Source organism: Loxodonta africana, chromosome 22 (genome assembly GCF_030014295.1).
Source record: "Loxodonta africana isolate mLoxAfr1 chromosome 22, mLoxAfr1.hap2, whole genome shotgun sequence".
In the NCBI taxonomy this organism is placed as follows: domain Eukaryota; kingdom Metazoa; phylum Chordata; class Mammalia; order Proboscidea; family Elephantidae; genus Loxodonta; species Loxodonta africana.
Window position 1 is genome coordinate 17,748,247 of NC_087363.1, and position 21,043 is coordinate 17,769,289.

General features: G+C 41.5%; 1 protein-coding gene across 1 annotated transcript in view; it reads right to left on the bottom strand.

The window, feature by feature from the left end:
- Positions 1–3,941: 3,941 nt before the first annotated feature.
- The window catches only part of CACNA2D3 (calcium voltage-gated channel auxiliary subunit alpha2delta 3), a 1,049,182-nt gene continuing 1,032,080 nt past the window's right edge, over positions 3,942–21,043 (bottom strand). The window contains exons 36-38 of the mRNA XM_064274376.1: positions 6,377–6,489; positions 6,077–6,159; positions 3,942–4,034 (exon numbers count right to left, since the gene is read on the bottom strand). Of these exons, the coding sequence (XP_064130446.1) occupies positions 3,942–4,034; positions 6,077–6,159; positions 6,377–6,489 (289 nt within the window). The remainder of the gene's footprint in view (positions 4,035–6,076; positions 6,160–6,376; positions 6,490–21,043) is intronic.

Sequence of the window (21,043 nt, forward strand, 5' to 3'; positions counted from 1 at the left end):
GGGTCTAAGCTAGGTTTGGGGAGAAGTGGAGACAAGGGATTGCTGATGGACAGCAGAAATTGGCTTGGAGGTCCGGGGCGTAGGAATGGCAGCAGCAGTTAGGAGGACAGAAGGCGAGCTGGTACTGGAGAGTAGGAATGGAAACCAAGCAGCTGGGGCGATAATAATAAGGTCAGTGGGTAGCAGCTTGTTGAGATGTAGCAGTAAAAGGTCATCAATGATCCATTCATTCATTCATTTATTTATCGAGTACAGTTGATTCTCATTACTTGCAGATTCTATATTTGTAAATTTGTCTATTTGCAGCCCCAAAATCAATAGTCATGGAACTGTCATTTGTGGGCACGTGCAGTGTGGTAAAAAATTCGAGTTGTCTGATGCACACATTCCCAGATGAGGTTGAGTTAGGTGACACATTGCCTTTTTGTTTCAGCTCTCATACTGTAACCCACCACCCAGTGCCATCGAGTCGATTCCGAATCATAGCCACGTACTGTAAACAAGTGTCCTTTTTGTAATCTCTGTAGTGCCATTTTTTTTTTATTTTTGTGTTTTTTGTTGGTGATTTCACTGTTTAAAATGGCCCCCGAATACAGTGTTAATGTGCTGTCCAGTGCTCCTACGCACAGGAAAGCCTTGGTGTACCCTATGAGGAAATATGTGTGACAGAGAAGCGTCACCAAGGCATGGCTTACGCTGTTGGCAATGAGTTCAGTGCTAATGAGTTAACGATATATACTAAATACGGTGTCCTTAAACTGAAGCACATAAAACAGGGTTACATATTGGTCGGTTGACAAGAATGTTGTGACCAGAAAAAGCTTTACAGGAACCTAACTCTGAATTTCCACTAGGCGCAGTGGTTCAGTATTTGCTAATTTAATGTTTGTGGCAACTTTCTAGAACACGTTATTAGGTGCTGTCGAGTCTGTTTCACCTCATAGCTACCCAATATGACAGCAGAACTAATTTTCTTGGCTGTCATTTTTATGGGTGCCAATCGCTAGGTCTTTCTCCCATGAGCCACTGGGTGGGTTCAAACCACCAACCTTTCAGTTAGCAGCCAAGCATTTAACCATTACGTCACCAGGGCTCCTCTTTTAGAACATAACTACCCTGGGTAAAAAGGACTAACTATATTTGATTAGCTAAGTGCCCCAACTTTAGAGACAAATTGTATTCAAATCCCAGCTCTGCCACTTTCCAGCTATGTGACCTTGGGAAAGTTACTTTGCCTCTGTGTGCCTCCATTTCTTCATCTGTAAAATGTAGACATTGATCACATCTGCTCTCTAGCTTGTTGTGAGGATCGCTTGAGTTCATTAAACAATTAGGGCCTTTCAAATAGTGCCAGGTACAGAGTGGGCTCTCAAGAAACATTAGCTTCTATGTTCATAATTATTGTTGGTATTTTTATTATATGCCAGGCACTGTCCTAAAAGCTGTAGATAGAGTCACAAACTGTATCAGAGAAGTCCTTGCCTCATGGAGCTACAAAAGGAGAAACTGGAAATGGTTTCTGATACTGATATAAAGAAAAAATGAAACCAGGCTCGTGTGACTGTCAGAGAGAGGCTGCTTTACCAGGATGTCTCTGAGGAAAGGATAGTCGAGCTGAGCCCTCAATGATGAGAAGGAGCAGCTACATGAAGACTGGCATCTGGGGTCTTCCAGGCAGAGCGAAGAGGAAAACAGTCCTGAGTTGTTAGGGAGCCTGCCTGGCATTTTAAGACAAGCAGGTGGAGTGTGGTGATGAGAGAGAGGCACAGGATGGGGCTAGAAAGGGAGGCAGAGCCCGGAGCCCAGACACTGTAAGCCCTGTAAGTCAGGGATTCTCAGACTTGGCTTCACATTAAGATCACCTGGGGATATAAAAAAAAGAAATACTGATGCCTGGGCCCCACCTCTAGAGAGTCTGTTTTAACTGATCTGGGGTGCAGCCAGGGCATCAGGATTTGCGGAAGCTCCCTAGGTGATTCTAAGGCACAGAGTCATTTGAGAAGCAGGAAGGTGGACTATGGTGAGGGATCTGGGTGTCATGCTAATCATGTGGGGGAGGGGATGAGTGGGTATTTGCATCAGGACAATTGCTCTGGCTACTGTGTGGAGCATGGACTGCAGAGCAGGGGGTGACTTGAAGAGGAGGGGATGAGAAGCAGTGGTGGCTTGGTGTTGGGAGAACAGAGCTCATGGGACTTGCTGAACAATGGGCTGACGTAAAACCTTGCCAAGAATGGCTCCAAGGCTTTCTGCTTGTAAAGCTCTCTCCACTTGGTGGGAAGGAAGATGTTTGAAGAGGGGATTCAAGAGTTCCACTTTGAAAGAATGAAATTTAAAGAAAACGGTTTTTTGTCTAAATGAATAGAAGGAATAGTCAGTTGGCTGGGGCTATTGAAGGGACAGAATCTGAGGTGTTGGGTGGGTCATTTACGTGAATGTGATGCTTACAACACCAAGTCGATATGACTCAACTGTGCTAGCTTTGTGTCACAATGTGATAAAAATGATACCACCCATTGTTTAGAATTATATATATTGCTCAGTATTAAATTATGAGCATTATAATTTTGACCTATTGTTGCTAGTTCTTTAGAATTATAATTGCTTAGGAGAGTATAATGCATTTTGATATTTTTATAAGTAGCATATGAATTCATTCATTTACTTAGCCCATTGAGCACACAGAAGTGAACAATACCAAAATGGTCACAGTAACTCTAGTCCCACGGTTGTCAAAATTGTGACAGCTTAGCATGTTATAGCATTATTATAGTGCTAGTCCGTAACTAGCACCAGAGGCATAGTAACAGAGAAGCACAACAATTTAGTACAAGTCTTATTATTCCTACAAACACTGGAGTCATTTTAGTATAAAGTAGTAACAACATCGGTGTTTGTTTCGAAAATAGTGGCAGGATAATCGGGCCTTTTTAAGTTTAAATGGCTTTCTCCAGATGACTTTTAGCTGTCTGTCCTATAAAGTAAGGCATCCTCTACTCAGACATGGAAATTGTTCTGCTTTATTTGGTAACCATGATCCCATGGAATCTGTTTTCTTTGGTTCAGGATTCAGTGTTTTAGGAATGCTCACACATCTGGGTAGTTTCACATCTTGTAATATTTGAGATCTAATTTCATTTCTTGTTTATGGGGGAAAGCCAGCAGCCAAATGCTCAAGCAGTAAGCTTGAGAATTATTCTTAATCATTCTTCTTTTCCTCCTTCAAGTCTTCTCAGAATGAATTCCTAGGACTTATGGTTTCTTTATTTCTAGTCCCAAATAGTTCAACACTTGAATATTATGGAAGCTTGCGTTCTCATCCAAATTATGATTTCTGTTGAAGTTCACTTCAACATAAAATTCAGGAGTCTATGAAATAAGCTCTTCCCATGTAGATGATAGATTGGTATACCTCTGTAAATATTTTTAAAACTGAGAGCAGAACATCTAAACAGTTGTTAAATATTTGTCTAGAATCTGCATTAGAACGTAGGCTCTGCCAACAACCGTCCTTTACCAGTTTCTGGAATGGGTGGCTTTTTCCCCCCACACATTTTTTTTAGTCTGCATTCTTAAGCATAAAACGATAATAAAACTCAAACAAGGAAGTTATGATTTTAATATACTTTATTTAAAAAGTACAGAGTTTTAAATTGGTTTCAGTGGGTTCCAAGCAGAAGGGACACTGCCTACCACTTGCAGTCCCGTTTCTGATGAGGGATGATTATCATGTGGCAAACTGACATTTGCATGACTGGCAAAGTAAAAAGAGAACCTTTTTTTTTCTGTCAACATATCTTTAAGAGTTGTTTATATCACGCACAGTTTGAAATCATGAGATGCTGATGGTTGGACTATATTTCATGTCTCCTATGTCGCACCATATTTTGGTTCACAGTTTATCCATGATTTAGCATGCCAAGAGAACATCTCCGTCAGTGTCACCTTGACAACAGCATCAAAAGCAGCGGGAGCAGTAGAAGGGCCTGCTGGGCGTGAACGCTCAGTGCACCTCCACACTCCCTTGCGTTCTCCTGTGGGGAGGGCAGAGGGTGGTTAGAGCAGAAGTGAGTTCCAGGATGCCTTAAGCTTTCCAAGTCATGTTGATCCCCTAGACCTCTCCAGCCTCTCCCAGGTAGGACCAAAGCCCTTTGGGATCTAGATAATGTAGGGCAGGGACATGGATTTGTTTAAATTTCCTCAGGTGAGAGATGAGAATCTCAGATTTTAGCTGTCAATGCATAAAATACTTGAAATCACTCTTTGCATACCATTATATATAAAAAAAAATTATATAGAACACTCAAAAGGTAAAGGGCTGCTGGTAAGAGAGGTCTTTTTTGATTAACATTATAAAAGCAAAACCTTAGACTTCTCATTTTTCCCTGTCAGAATATAAGTACAAGAACATGTAAGGGGCCTTATTATTTCAGGGAAGTGGCTGTGGAAGGTTTTGTGTATGTCTTCCTTTTTATTCACTAAGTGGTATTTGTCCATTTTTTTTTTTTTATTATTCTATCTCTTTTATTTAGCTATTATTTTCTTACCAAATGGCCATCCATTTTCCTATTTGTTCATTACTGCTACAAAGAGTGTTGAATGTAGGTCCTTACCAGTCAGTGAGTCTCTCTCCTGCCATTTCCCGTGGCAAAGCTGCCCAGCAGTGACTCTGCTGAGCTAAAGGACGTTTTTGACAACTGTAGCCGGCTGTTTCATCATTACCTGTGTTTCCTGATCACCAGTGACTTCTGTTTTTCAGGTTCTTGGTGTATGTTTATATGAGGTTGTTTGACTTCTCAAGTTATTATTTGACTTATATTTTTTTCAAACCTTATAAATTGGCTTTGTTTAGGTTATCTTTCTCCATAGAAAAGTTATAATTTTTAACTTTCAAATAGCTCTATTTTACTTCCTAAATTTTTTGGTCTTGGACAGGAAGGCCTCCCCAAGTCCCTAGAATTTCTTATGAGACTTACTTTACTATTTTAAGTTTTTAGTCTATATTCCTCTCCTCTGAATTGTTTTTTTTTTTTGCTAAATTGAACCTCCGTCACATACAAAATCTTACCAGTTCTATAAACTTAAAAACTATTGGTATATGAGCAAATTTATCTTATTAATTTTTACTGTAGTAACTTCAGTTATCTAAGTATATAGTTCCTGGTCTTTAATTGAAGTGATTTCTGTGATTTGGGCTATTGTTTCTATTTGTGTTTTATGGAGCTTTTTTAATCAGGAATTATCGTTGAATTTTATCAAAGGCCTTTTCAGCATTTATGTGTATAATACATTGTTACTGAAGCATCCCTTAAACATAGAAGCAAATATTAATAAATTTCAAGTTCTCATTGGCACTATACTGACTTTACCATCGTTTCTGGGGCTTGGGTAGTTGTAAACAAGAGTGAAATTATTTGCTCTTTAAAAGTGAGCTACTGCTCTGGTGACATTTTCAGGAGTGGATACCATCCAAACTTGCCTATAGTAATTGATCTAAGCCAGCTTTCCATTTGAGGTAGAAGGCTTAGTTTAAAGCTAGGTTCTAAATATTTTGCCTATAGCGTTGAAGGTGGTCTCTTCTGTTTCACCTAATCTGTGGTAAGATCACTTTTCTCAATAGTAAGCTTAATTTTCCTCTGATCATCACTTTAGGTTTAAATGCAATGTGTTTACAGTTGTGGCTTGGTGCAGTTAGGGATTTCAGAGACTTAAGATTCCACTTTCATAAACTGTGCTTCTTAATCTGATATTAATATTGCCACTTTTGCTTTAAGCTGTAAAACTAAGTCAATCAAGATGGCCAAAGCCACATAGTACATAATAGTGCAAAGTGATAAAATTATATTACGTCTCCAATGGGGACGATGGTAAAGATGTCTAAAAAATAGATCTTGATATAAGAGCAAGAACCTATTAATGCAGAGGGCCGTTAGCCTTCCTGTATATTCTTGCATGTTCTTGCTTGGTTTGCCTGAAAGGTGTTGCTTTCTCATTGGTAAACTTTTAAGCTGTAGTTCTTAGATCACTGTGTGATTCTCACTGCAAATCTGATGAGAAATAAACAGTTCAAGCTTACCTCAGGATGAAAGCCATGACAAGATTCCGGACGTCTTCTAATCTTCTGGGCCTTTAACCGCTCACACTTAAGGGATTCATTATGTTGACCGTAGTTAAGGCACATTTCCAAAAATGTTACTTTTCCTTACTCTGGGTTGGAGGGTCAAAACTTGGCAATGAACTCCCTTAACAACTTCTCTCCAACAATGGAAAGGATATAATGTCTCCCTCTCTTAACATTTCTCCCCCAGGTCTCTTTACTGTTGAGCCCCCTTACCAGCTTCGGCAGCAGTGGCTGGACCTATGCACAAAAGGATATACCTGATTTCAATGGGCGCCATGGTGATGGGGGCCACAGACTCACACAGGCAGCTGCTATCCACCACCACCATGAACAGATTGCTGCTTGGGATTTGCTGGATGACAAAGGACCTGTTGGAACAAGAGGCAGGCAAGACAGTGAGTAGTCATGTACTATCCCTCAAGTAAAGAGCTATGAGAAAAACTTTTCTCCTGGGTGGCAACTACTATAATACTTTGGAAAACAAGTTTCAGACACTGCTTTACTACTCAAGTTGCCTCCTTATGAGGCTCTTCTCGTAGAAATCCCAAGATGCACCGAAAAAGTGAACAGCTTATAAACTACATCTATGGCTGTGCTCAGCTCATAAAACTCATCTCGGAAAGACTGGGATTTTATATGTACAAAACAGAGGAGTCAGAGTTGGCTAAATACAATCTCAGTTTCCAAGGCCTAAGAGGCTTTTCCATGCCAAACTTCCTTCTCTCAGGACCTCAACATTGTCCCAGGTTTCATAATGATTTCCTTCTAGGAGTTTTCTTTCTTTCTTACTGAAGCATAGACTCAAGTTATGTCATGCTGATGAGAAAAGAGGCACTGAACTTTCTGGACCCTTCCCTGCACCACACTGCACATACAATGTGTGCCTGTAATAGAGGAACAGTGTTTCTCAATGAAATTAATGCTAGTCTTTTAAAAGGATCCAATCTTCTCATAGTCTAAAATCTCCTGGTTCTAAGGCTTTAAAGCAGCTCCAACCTTCTGGATCCATCCTTCTAGCCTATCTGAAATAAGCTGGATGACACCTCCTCCTCACATTACCCAATACAGTGAATGGCAAGGTAGCACCACCATCAAAATTCCCCTTTCACCAGAAACACTACTGACTGTTTGGAGGAACAAATGAAAGATCAAAATTCCAGATTGTTGCAGAGTACCAAAATAATTAGCCCTAAGCTTAGAACTCCCGTCATGTAATTTTCATATTTCATTAAATTCAGTTGAGTCCCAGGATGTGGACTTTTGGCAAATAAAATGGCGAATTTCTCTAGGTTTTACCTTCGTTCATCCTTCTTTCACCAAATTTGTTCTTTCTCTGGAGTTTATCACCATGGTTCACTGATATTAAGCAACGTGGAAGAATCCTGCTTTGTGGAAAATTGTAAAGACAGGAAATGATTCCCGTTTTTCTTACCTGTTACCGCCTCCTATGTTGAATTATCCAAGAATGCTTCTGAGACTACAACCCATCTGGCTTTCTTTCTACAAATGCCCAATGCCTATTCATCTAATACCCTACAATTATGCTCATTTTCCTCATCCATAGCAGCTAACAGGACATTCCACTGCTCTGTTTCCTAAATGCCTAAATCATGAGACCTTGTCATCCCTAATAACTAGGCGCACTCTGGGACACCTGCTCTCGGCCCTTCCCACCCTACTCTAAGACTACACCTGGCTGGAAAAAAATACTGAACCCTGCTAATTGCCTCACTAAAACTTTAAAAAAAAATCTCTGCTTTAAACCCAGCTCCTTTCTCATTTATGCAAGGACATTGCTCTAGCACTTGGCTTCTTTGTAATGAACTATACCCACTGGCATACAAAAACATTCTATCTGCAATAGCTCTCTCATTAGAGAACCAGTGACTTCCATGTTGGAAGCAGGTTAACAGAGTCTCAAAAGTGCAAAACCAAGATGACACAATTCTTTAAAGAATGTTTGACTACGATACTAAGCCTACTGAATCTACGAGCTGTAGTGATAAAGGAGAAAGATCCAAAGGGAGAGACTATTTTCCAGACTGAAGAAAACCCCTATTCTTTAAGTTGAAATGGCCCTTCAAGCATTAACGAAGCTTCAGATTATCAATGATAAGGCCAATCCCAAAAGCTTCTCTGGAAACAAATTACATCAAAAGGAATGCGAATGACACCAGCTTCTCAGTAGGAGAATCGAAGATGAAGAAAACAGTAAGTAGAAGGTATGTTGGAATGCAGAGGAAAACAGATTCTAAGTAACTGTAGAGACATTAATAGAAAATTGTCTTAAAATTTAAGAAGAATTGCTGGAAAGGAAAAAAAGAAACCCTTCTTAATCCAAAAAAAATCAAGATAGCATAAATTTAAGATAAACACACAAAAAATTGCCAATATAAGCATATTGTATTACCAATTACAATAATGTGAGGTGGGCAGATTCACATACTAAAAAGAGACTTTTAACTTGGGTTTACAAAAATACCAGCACTATATTTTTCTTAGCAACAGACACCCCTAAAACAGAACGACATGGAAAAAGGAACCAGATATACCGGGACAATCCTGACAACAAAAGACAAGAATGAGTTTAGTAATATCACCATAAAAACATTCAAAGTGAAAAATTATTAAAATATAATAAAGAAAATGCTCATTCTGAAAAAAAAATGTAATCTACTAAGCTATAACAGGAACCTTGATGTACCTTCTAATCATAGAGTACAAACTAATAGAAACACCAAAAAGGATTAATGAAAGCATGATCAATTAAAATGTTCAACAAAAATTCCTCATATCCAAACAACATAGAATGAAATATTTTCAAACACAAGAAACTGTAACACATTCCAAAGAGCAGAAAGCATCAATTACATGTTGTTCTATTAAAATACAATTAGAAATTGTAGTAAAACCTGTGAAACCTGGACAGGTGTAAGGTGGAAACCTGCCAGAGAAGGAAAACGCAAATATTTTCCATTAATTTAATAGAAAGCAAAAGAAAAGTGGTAAGCTACACCCTGTCAAAGGCGGGAAACTCGCTAGACCTGGAAAAAAAAAGGCAGCCCATCAAGTTCCAGTTCTCACAGGTTTCCCTGCAATAGCAAACAGATACCAACAGTGCAAATTAAAAGTCAAAAAGCCATTGAATTAATCCTTGAGAACAACTCAGACTCACATATATGCAGTGTGACCTTAAATACTTTTATTAGCAAGAACAAAGTTTGCAAATAAAGTTTTTCAAATTAAAACTGGAAAATACACTTGTATGTGTGTCCCTATATTTAGTCTTCCCTCTGGTACACTGGGTTGAACATCCATGCCTCTATCCAAAGCCTGGGACCCTGGTGACATGTGGTTAAAAGCTTGGCTGCTAACCAAAAGGTCAGCAGTTTAAATCTACCAGCTGCTCCTTGGAAACCCTATGGGGCAGTTCTACTCTGTCCTATAGGGTCACAACGAGTCGGAATGGACTTGACAGGAACAGGTTTATCCAAAGCCCACCTCTCAGTTCTCTGCAAGGATGTGACTGATGGAAGAGAGGTGATCATTAAACAGTTTCCTTCATCTACTTGCCATTCCCTTCAATTTATAAAGATATTGTCATACTTCCCCTCTCAAAAAAAAAAAAAAAATCCTCCTGACTTCACATCCAGGTACTGCCCCTGTTCCTTTGTCCTCTTTTGTAGTACAAGTCCTGAAAAGAATTGTTCACAGTCTCTCTCCTCTCGTGAATCTACTCCACTAAGGCTGAATTGATCCTTGTCAAGGTCACCACTTTCTTTTCACTTCCTCACTGTCTGCCCCTCAAAACAGACTGATTTCCATGGGAGCAAGGCTGCATCTGTTCTGCCCATTGTCTGTTATCCCCAGCACCTAGAGTCATGCCTGGGCCAGAGCAGATGCTCCAGAAATATTTGTTGAATCAGTGACCAAAGGAATTTATAAAGCAGAATAGAAATGTGAAGATAACCAAACCAACAGAATCGAAATCTGGTTAAAAAACAATACCACAAACCAACTTTTGGCGGCGCTACTAAAAAGAAGTCACAATATAGCATTTAAACCCAAAAGAAATGGAGACACTGTAAACATTTTAAGTGACTACTATATGAATAAACACTGCAAATAATTTGAAAACTTGAAATATGAAAATTGTGTTTATAAATAAACCAGGAAAACCAACTGACCGACTATTATAATAAAAAAAAACCTCACCAAGCAGACCAGTTACATAATTAGCATACAAAACTACAGCATTTCCTAGACATTGTCAATAACCAACCAATGAAAACAATGTCTATGAAATAAAAGATGGTTGACAGTATCAATAGTTGCTACAAAGTACTTAAGAATATATCTAGTAAAGACATGACCTAATGAAGAAAATAAAAAGAGAACCTGGAAACTGGAGAAAATTCCAGTGGTTATGGAAGGGAAAACTCATATTTTTAAGATGTCATCTCTCCTGTAAGTAATCTATTAATTCAAAGCAATCTCAATCAAATTCCCAATAGGACTTTTTTTTTTTAATTTTTATTGAGCTTCAAGTGAACGTTTACAAATTTGAGTCAGTCTGTCACCTATAAGTTTATATACACCTTACTCCATACTCCCACTTGCTCTCCCCCTAATGAGTCAGCCCTTCCAGTCTCTCCTTTCGTGACAGTTTTGCCAGCTTCCAACCCTCTCTACCCTCCCATCCCCTCTCCAGACAGGAGATGCCAACACAGTCTCAAGTGTCCACCTGATACAAGTAGCTCACTCTTCATCAGCATCTCTCTCCCACCCACTGCCCAGTCCCTTCCATGTCTGATGAGTTGTCTTCGGGAATGGTTCCTGTCCTGGGCCAACAGAAGGTTTGGGGACCATGACCACCGGGATTCCTCTAGTCTCAATCAGACCATTAAGTCTGGTCTTTTTGTGAGAATTTGGGGTCTGCATCCCACTGATCTCCTGCTCCCTCAGGGGTTCTCTGTTGTGCTCCCTGTCAGGGCAGTCATCGGTTGTGGCCGGGCACCAACTAGTTCTTCTGGTCTCAGGATGATGTAAGTCTCTGGTTCATGTGGCCCTTTCTGTCTCTTGGGCTCATAGTTATTGTGTGACCTTGGTGTTCTTCATTCTCCTTTGATCCAGGTGGGTTGAGACCAATTGATGCATCTTAGATGGCCACTTGTTAGCATTTAAGACCCCAGATGCCACTTCCAATAGGATTTTTGATGGCATCTGAAGTGATGATTCCAAGTTTGATTCCAAAGAGTAAGTAAAAAGAATAGTCTGGATAATTGTATAAAACCGAGTTTTATAAAAAGGGAGTGGAGGGTGCTTGCCCTACCCAGTAACCATGAGACAATTCATGAAAGAGGAAACACAGATGGACAACTGATATATAAAAAAGCTACCAGAAGGAAAGACATAAGAAAGATCAGAGTGGAAATAAATAAAATAGAGAATAGAAAAACAATAGAGTCAACAAAAGCAGAAGTTGGTTCTTTGAAAAGATCAATAAAATCAACAAATTTTTTAGCTAGTCTGCCAAAGGAAAAAAGAGAGAAGATGCAAATAACTAAAATCAGAAATGAAAATGGGGACATTACAGAAATAAGAATGGTCATAAGAAAATACTATGAACAACTGCACGACAAATGAGATAACATATGAGATGGATAAATTCCTAGAAACATACAAACTACCTAACATGACTCAAGAAGAAATAGAAAATCTCATAGACTCACAATAAATGAAGAGCTTCAACCAGTAATCAAAAACCTCCCAGTAACAACAACAAAAAAAGTCCTGAACTAGACAGCTTCAGCGGAGAATTCAACCAAACATTTATAGAAGAAATAACTGCAGTCCTTCTTAAACTTTTCAAAAAGATAGAAAAGAAGGAACACTTCCTAACTTATTCAGTGAGGCCAGCATTACCCTAGCACCAAAGCCAAAGGCACCACAAGAAAACTACAGGCAAATATCCCTTATGAATATAGGTGTAAAAATCCTCAACAAAATACTGGCAAACCAAATCTAACAATTTTATAAAGAATAATATGCCATGATCAAGTGGAATTTTTCCCAGGACTGCAATGGAGGTTAAACATTAGACAAGAAACCAATACAATACACCACAATAATGGAATAAAGGAAAAGAACCAGAGGATCACGTCAATTGCTGCAGAAAAGGTATTTGACAAAATTCAACACCCTTTCATGGTGAAAACACAACAAGAGAGGAACAGAAGGGAAATTCATCAATATGACAAAGGACATTTATGAAAAACTCAGAGCTAACATCATACTCAACATAGAAAGACTGAGTACTTTCCCTTAAGATCGGGAACAAGACAAAGATGCCCACTCTTACCGCTGCTATTTGAAGTATTATACTGGAAGTCCTAGCCAAATTAGGCAATAAAAACTAGCCCTATTTGCAGATGGCATGTTCTATATATGGAAAATCCCAGAGAATCCACAAAAAACCTCCTAGAGATAATAAATGGATCCATCAAAGTGACAAGACCCAAGATCAACACACAAAAATCAGTTGGGTTTCTATATACCAGCAATGAGCAATCTGAAAAGGAAATTAAGAAAATTCCATTTACAATAGCATCTAAAACAATAAAATATTTAGGAATAAATTTAACCAGGGAGGTGAAAGACTTGAATACTGAAAACTATACATACAATATTGCTGAAAAAAATTAGAGAAGACCTAAATAAATGGGAAAACACCCATGTTTATGTACTGGAAGACTTATATATTGCTAAGATGTCAATATAACCTAAAAACCATCTACAGAGTCAACAAAACCCATATCAAAATTCCAACAGCCTTCTTTGCACAAAAGCCAATCCTAAAATGAATACGGAACGGCAAGAGGCCTCAAATAACCAAAGTAATCTTGAAGAACGAAGTAGGAAGACTCATACGTCCTGATTTCACAACCTACTATAAAGATCTGGTAATCAAAACGGTCTGGTACTGGTAGAAGGACAGACATACAGACCAATGGACTAGAATTGAGAGTCCAGAAATTAACCCATACATATATGGTCCACTGATTTTGGACAAGGGCGCCAAGTGCTTTCAGTGGGGAGGGAAGAGTTTCTTCATTAAATGGTGCTGGAACAACTGCATGGCCACATGCAAAGGAATGAAGTTGGAGAAATATTCCATATATAGAAATGAATTCAAGATGGATTAAAAACATAAAACTGTTAGAACCAAACATAAGGGTAATGTTTTGACACCTCGTTTTCAACAATGGATTCTTAGATATGACGAACTAAAATCAGAAGCAACAGAAAACCAAATAGATAAATAGGACTTTGAAATTAAAAATTTTTGTGCATTAAAAGACTTTATCAACAAAGTGTTGTATGATCCCAGTCACATGAAATATCTGCAATAAACAAATGCATAGGGACAGAGGTGTAATTAGCGGTTACCAAGTCGGGGAAGGAGTTGGGGGTCAGGGGAAAATTTGGAAATGGATAGTGGTGACGGTTGCGCAACGTGTGGGTGTCATTAATGCCAGTCAATTAAACATGTAGAAATGGCTGAAATGGCAAATGTTATATCTATTTTGCCACAATAAAATAAAAACAAAAGTTTCAAACTCATTAATAATTAAAAAAACAAAAAACAAACCCCTTACCCTCAAGTCGATTCCAACTCATAGTGACCCTATAGGACAGAGTAGAACTGCCCCCACAGGGTTTCCAAGGAGCAGCTGGTGGATTCGAACTGCCGACCTTTTGGTTAGCAGCCAAGCTCTTAACCACTGTGCCACTAAGGCTCCCATTAATAATTAGGGAAATGTAAATTAAAAGAAAGCAAACACTGAGATGCACTTTTCACTACCAGATGTGCAAAGCTCAAAATCTGTGATATGAACTAATGATAGAGAGAGTATTGAAGAATGAATCCTGTTGTACACTGCTGGTGGGAGTGTGACCTTTCAGAGTCACCACAGAGGACAATTTGTTATTACTACAATGGAAATCATTTAGACCCTATTTCTTAGTTTTACTCCTCATTAACTCCCTGAAGAAACTCTTGTTCAGGAACCCAAGAAATAATGTAGAAGGATGCTCTTGGTAGCATTGTTCATTGTAAGGAGGAAAAAAATGGAACCCACTTGAATGCCTCCCAATAGGGGAATGATTAAATAAGCAACTACATCCATTCTATGGTCTACTTGGCACCAGGTGAAAAGTTGAAGGGACCTCTATTTGCTAGCAGGAAAAAAAATCCAAGACATAGTAAGTGGGAAAATAATTTTGCAAAACTATATACTGAGTATGAATATTTAACCCTTTCACGACCTAATTATTTTCTGCTTTGCATTTTTTGTTGATACCATGTGTTTTCAACAGCGGAAGGCATGCTGAATCAAGGAGGCTTTCTAAATTTTTGTTATGAAATACGGATTTCCGTACATAGCATATGGGACAGATCTGAGGTTCCAATCCAAAGCTGCAAGCCTCCAGAGCCGATGCTCATTGTGGCTCCGCACCAGAGGCAGCAATTCACCTGTTACGGACTGGAACTGTATTGTCTTAAAGTGGAATTATTAGTGCTCAAGCTCCTTGAGGGCAGACCGCATGGTCGCTTGATACGGATGCTAAATGACAACAAAGATAAGACATTACTGTTTAACATGTTCGCCCTCCTAGGTGGAGGCTCCCCCAGTGTGCTCAGCAAAGTTCCACAGCGAATGTCCCGTTTCCTTCCCTGACCCTCAGAGGTGAAAAGCTGTGCGGGCAGCTGCACTGCAGCGGAGGACAACAACCCCCTACAGAGGATTTGCCATCGGAAAGATTAACTGCTTTTCCATATTTTAAAGACTTACTGTCTGCTTATTAACTGGTGCTTCGGAGGAGTCTGGGCAACGTTAGCTGTACATTTATGTGCACGACGTGTATTTATGGCCCAGGGTGCAGGGTTGAACTTCATAAAACACACCTCCATCCAGCTGGGCCCAGCAGCCAGACTGACATCACCATGCAGAGGCTCTGTGGCTGGGTGGGTTTGCCTGGGGGCCAAACATGGCGTGGGGGGATGTGCCTCCACAGAGAACCCCAGCAGTCATTTGTAAGCAGAGATAGGTCAAAACGTGTGAAATAAATTAGGTCCTCCAGGGAAGGAGAATTGGGAAAAGTGAAGAAACTCTGATGTGTCCATCCCTGGGACTGAAATAACCCAGTCCTCCCCTCCCATTCACTGCAGACTCAGAAAGAGCCAGAGGAAAACTGATTATGCAATTTCAAGACCACCCCACCCCCAACATTGGCCGCCCACTATCTTCTGAGAGGGCCTTTGCTGAGCAAATGAGGAGCGCAGTCAGGCTGTTCCCCTAATCCTTGCCCTGAACAAACACACGTTATGGGAGGGACTGATGGATAAGATTCCCAGGGGCCCTCAGGACTGTACATTTGGAAAGCTCTGTTGGCTTGCCTTTCACTACATGGGGACAGAATTGTGGCTTGATAAAGAATTACACGGGACAGAATTTAAAACTGGAAGTCCTAGCCAAATTAGGCAATAAAAAGAAAGAAAATCAGGAAGGAAGAAGTAAAACTAGCCCTATTTGCAGGTGGCATGTTCTATATATGGAAAACGCCAAAGAATCCACAAAAACCTCCGAGAGATAATAAATGGATCATCATTATCGAAACCTAAGAGTGAAGTCTTTTACCTTCTATAGAGTTTCCAGGAAAGTTAAAAAGGAAGGTAAAAGATGATGAGTAGACAGTGGACTTTTTTGAATTTGGCACTGATCCTGTCTATATTGTACTCTTCTCCAGTTGGGGGAGGTATATGACTGTGGCTGTTCAATGAGGTTCTTCTACCTTGGGCCCGGGGGATACCTTATGTATCCTGAACATGTACCTCCACCCTTTGTGCTGAGCCAGGACTGCAGGCTGTCGCGAGCAAACATGCAGTGCGTGTGTAAATTCAATCTAGAAATGTAACGCTGAGGGTGTGTTCCAGCATGACTCTGGCCACGCAGTCGAACAACGGGGGGAAGTGAGGGGGGAACCAGTACCTATGCATACTCAGCCCATACAAGGTAAATGAATCAACAGCACTGCCTCACCTGCTCAGCCCCCAAAAAGTGCCAGGCCTGGGTAATTTCAAGAGTGAATCATTTCAGAATGCCACGGCCCATGCAGTTCCAAAATATTTAAACTCAGAGCACAGGGCAAAATGGGAGTATTTCACATTCCTTTTATGAAAGATACTGATAGAAAACCTGACCAAGTTTATACACAAACAAAGCTATGGCATAATCTCTCTTTATGAACATTGATACAAAGATCTGAAATGAGATGAAAAGCAGTAGGTAGACTTCAGCGGGACAATGAGAACGTGATACAGCATACCCTGGTGGGGATCAGCCGAGGGATGCAAATGACCGTGCTTGCTGCATTGCCTTGGACTAATAGGAATAGAAATATGAAATAACTGTGTGTTGGGTTTTTTTTAATCTCTTCAACAGTACTATGTTGAATATCTTGTATAGAATCCATAACTTTCTGACTACTTTAAACCAAACCAAACCCACTGGTGTTGATTCCAACTCATAGCGATCAAATAGGACAAAGCAGAACTGCCCCATAGGGTTTCCAAGGCTGTAAATCTTTAAAGTAGCAGCCTGCCACATCTTTCGCCCACATAGGGGCTGGTGGGTTTGAACCTCCAACCTTTCAATACGCAGCCAAGTGCTTTAACTGTTACTCCACCAGGGCTCCTTTCTGACTATTTTAGGTTAATAAAATCAATCCAGTCTCGTTTAATACTCTAATTTCATGCCTATTTCGAAGCTCTCCACTGTCCTGTCTCCAAGCTTCTAATTTCTTCAGTAGTTTGGAAAGATGCAAGCATTTCCCATCCACAGGCTGCAGGGCTGTTCTCCCACCACAGCTTGTTTTCTTACTAACAGCAATTGGTCTTTGGTGCCCTGTGTATGGCTCAACAGTTACTCCACAGCCTCTTGTTCCTGGAGCAGACCTCACCTGGAGAGCAGCCCTCTTGGCTGGGGTTTAAGCAAGGTGGCTGGAGACCAGATATCCTCTGTGCAGCCCATCTAACTCCTGGAAAACACAGCCTCTTTGCCTGGCCTAGCCATTTTTTTTTAGCCATTAGCTATCTCAGGGCTGCCCCTTCTCCAAACCTTGACCTCTCTCTCCAGTTCTCTTTCCCCTGTTAAGGGAAGCACAAGAACACATCAGCTCTCAGCATTCAACAACTGCTAGCCTTAGCTTCTTGCAGGCACTCCCAAATATAGGATGGGGGTCTCTTAGGGCATTCTCCCATGCCCTATCTGACTTCCGGCAGGAAGAAGCATGCCCTGGGGGGAAATGCCTCTTTGCGCGAACACTGATGCTCTATACAAGGTACACTGGAAGGTAGCTCAGTTTTTCCATACACCAAATAAGCTCGGGGTAGGGTGGGGTGGGAGGGCTTCCACGGTGCCTGCTAAATGACTTTCTCTTTAGAACCTCTGGTACTTAGCCTCTCTTTGTCCTCACCTAAATCTGGGACTACGAGGAAAGCCCCACTCAACATCCTGTCTCATCCTCCAGTAAGTCTGTTAATGTAAGATGTCCTCCAAGTACTTGGAAATGAGCTAATACCACATGATCTGTTCAGCTAAAGGGCCTAGAAGACATTTAACAAAAATAACATCCTGAAAAAAAACAAAAACAAAAACAAAAATAGGTGTTCACTTGTAAACCAAATTTAGCATTATGCTTTGGGACAAGACACACAGAGCAGTCTAATTAGACTGGAAGAAGGCAAGGAGGCTCACTCTCCCCCTCTCCTTTGTCATTGTTCTGAAAGTAACAGCGTATGCAGTTAGACCAGAGGAAGGGAGTGTTATGGATTGAATGAGTCCCCCCGTGAAAGTTCTAATCTCTGTGCCCATAAACATGACCCTGTATGGAAATGGGTTTTCTTTTGTTAATGAGGTTATACTGGAGTAGGGTGGGTCCTAAACCTAATCCCTTCTGAGTGGGGTTTTATTAAAAGAGCAGAGTAGACATGGACACACAAACCAGGGGAAGACAGATGCCATGTGAGGATCATCCATCGACAAGTAAAGGAATGCCAAGGATCACAGGCTGAAAACCTGTTGCCGTCGAGTCAGTTCTGACTCATAGTGACCCCGTAGGACAGAGTAGAACTGCCCCATAGGGTCTCCAAGGAGTGCCTGGTGGATTCAAACAGCCGATCTTTTGGTTAGCAGCTGAACTCTTAATCACTATGCCACCAGGGTTTCCAGGATTGCTGGCAGACACCAGAAATTAGAAGAGAGGCCTGCAGAAGGAATTGATGCAGTTGAGACCCTGATTTGGATTCAAACTGTGAGAAAATAAATTCCTGTTCTTTAGAGCCACCAATTGTGAGTTCTTTTGTTGGTGATACTTGATTTTTTTTTTTTTTACAGCAGCACTAGGTAACTAAAAAAGGATGGTGAAATGTTGGGAGAAAGAAAGTACCCACAACTACCTAAAACTTGCCCTGAACCCAGTCAATCCCAATTCCGTTTCCCATTTCCCTTAATGGTGCCACCATCTCTCCACTTATACCAGCGAGAGGGTTTGAAGTCATTCTCAGTGCTTTCTTCTCTGAACATCCCCATGCTTTGATTCACTGTCTCCTTCGAAAAACACAACCAAACCCATTGTCATCATGTCAATTTCAACTCACAGCACCCTATAGGACAGAGCAAAACTGCCCCATAGGGTTTCCAAGAAGCGGCTGGTGGATTTGAACTCTCAAACTTTTGGTTAGCAGCCGAGCTCTCAACCACTGTGCCACTCTCAAATCCATCCATTTCCCCAGGACCAGCTGCTCAGGGACCTATGCTCAGAGGGCTCTACACTGGGGTTTGCTTCTTGGCTGGCAGGCCTGGAATTCTTGTCTTTGGATTTGTGTTTCATAAGAGAAATCCCTAGCACAGTGCAGCATGCACTAGAGGCCTGGAGCCTTAGCTCACGTGCGATCCCACCTCCCCAGGAGAGCTTCTTCCCTGCCTGCCTCCTTTTCCTGCCCAGCAACCACACAGCCCTCTCTGCCTTGGGCAGGGACCTGGGAGCAGGCACGAGGAATGGATGGCAGTGGCTAGCAGCAGCACTGAGCATTTGGCTGGTGACTCAGCAGAGATGAGCCTCTCCCCCAGCCCCAATCCAGGTACCCAGTACATCCTGGCACAAAGGTTGCAACCCTTAGGGTCTTCTGTCCACCATGGGTGGACCTGTGGGAGATTTAGTTCCTCGCCCCCAGCTGGGATTTGATGCTACAGCCCAGAGGCTGGTGGGAGGGGAACCCAGCACCAGTAGGTGGTGCACCCTTCTGAGTAAGCAGCAGGACCCTGGGGTGCGTGTGGGGGCCTTTATTTAGCCAGTGACTATCCCCGTGGCCAAGGGAGTATAACATTAAAGACCCAATAAAATATACAACAGGTCAAGAGAGACACCCCAAAAGGAAGGACGAAGTACAGTTTTAGTACCTTTAACTGCACCTTTTTCCGGATTTTTGAACCAAGGACCCCACATTTTTATTTTGCACTAGGCCCTGTACAAAGTATAGCCACTCTGCCCTCCTTATAGCATCTGGCATGCCTTCCAACTGGCCTCCCTGCCTTGATCCACTTTTCAGTTTTGACATGGTGTGGTCCTTCCCAATTGCAAAGCCGATCATCCCACCCCTCTGCCATATAGCTTTCCACAGCCCCTATCGCCAGTAGTCTGAACTCTGGTGCTGCAGGCAGGTACTTCACTACCCACCTGGCTCTCTCTCTAGCCTCATGTCTTCACCTGTTCCAGCCCCTAAAGCCACCTTCCTTCACAACGTCCAGGCATGCTGACCTTGAACGAGCCCTTGAGTGCACCGCGCTGCTCCCTCAGTGCTGAGACACAGTTGGAGCTGTCTTTCTCAGCCTTGGCTATACAGTGGAATCACTCGGGGAACGTTTTGTTTTGTTTTTCTCCCAATACCTAGGCCACACCTAAGACAATTATATTAGAACCAAAAAAACCAAATCAGCTGCCATCGAGTCAATCCGGACTCATGGTGACCCCATGTGTTTAAGAGTAGAACTGTGTTCCAAAGGGTTTTTAATGGCTGTGACCTTTCAGAAGTAGATTGCCAGGATTTTCTTCCAAGGTATCTCTGGCTGGATTTGAACCACCAAATTTTGATTACTAGACAAACACTTAACAGTTTGGACCACCCAGAGACTCCTGGGAAATGTACCAAGACACTTTTTCAAGCTCCTTGAGTGATGCCAACATGCCACCAAGACTGAAACCCACTGTGCTCACAAAGGACCTGGGGACCTTGTTGAAATGTAGATTCTGTTCACTGCATCTGTTGTGGGGCCCAGGACTCTGCCTTGCTTACCTGATCCCAGGTAATAGGTGGGGCCCAGGACTCTGCCTTGCTTACCTGATCCGAGGTAATACTGATGCTGCTGGTTCAGGGATTATACTTTACTGAGTTGCAAGGCTGGGTGTTATAGCCACCTCCTCCCATACCCTTGGAGAACCCTAATTCAATTCTGAAAGATGCGTTAAATGTTACTTTTTCCATGAGGAGCCCTGGTGACCCAGTGGTTAAGAGCTTGGTTGCTGACCAAAAGGCCAGCAGTTTGAATCCACCAGCCACTCCTTGGGCACCCTATGGGGCAGTTCTACTCTGTCCTACAGGGTTGCTATGAGTTGGAATCAACTCTATGGCAACCGGTTTGGTTTTTGGTTTTTCTCCATGAAGCACCCTCCCTCCCCCAGAGGGTAGCTGTCTGTCCCCGTTCTCCATGACATGTTTCAGATACTTTTATCACCACATACGACACATATTTCTATGTGCACATCCAGGTTACCACCCCTGCACCATCACACCGGAAATGG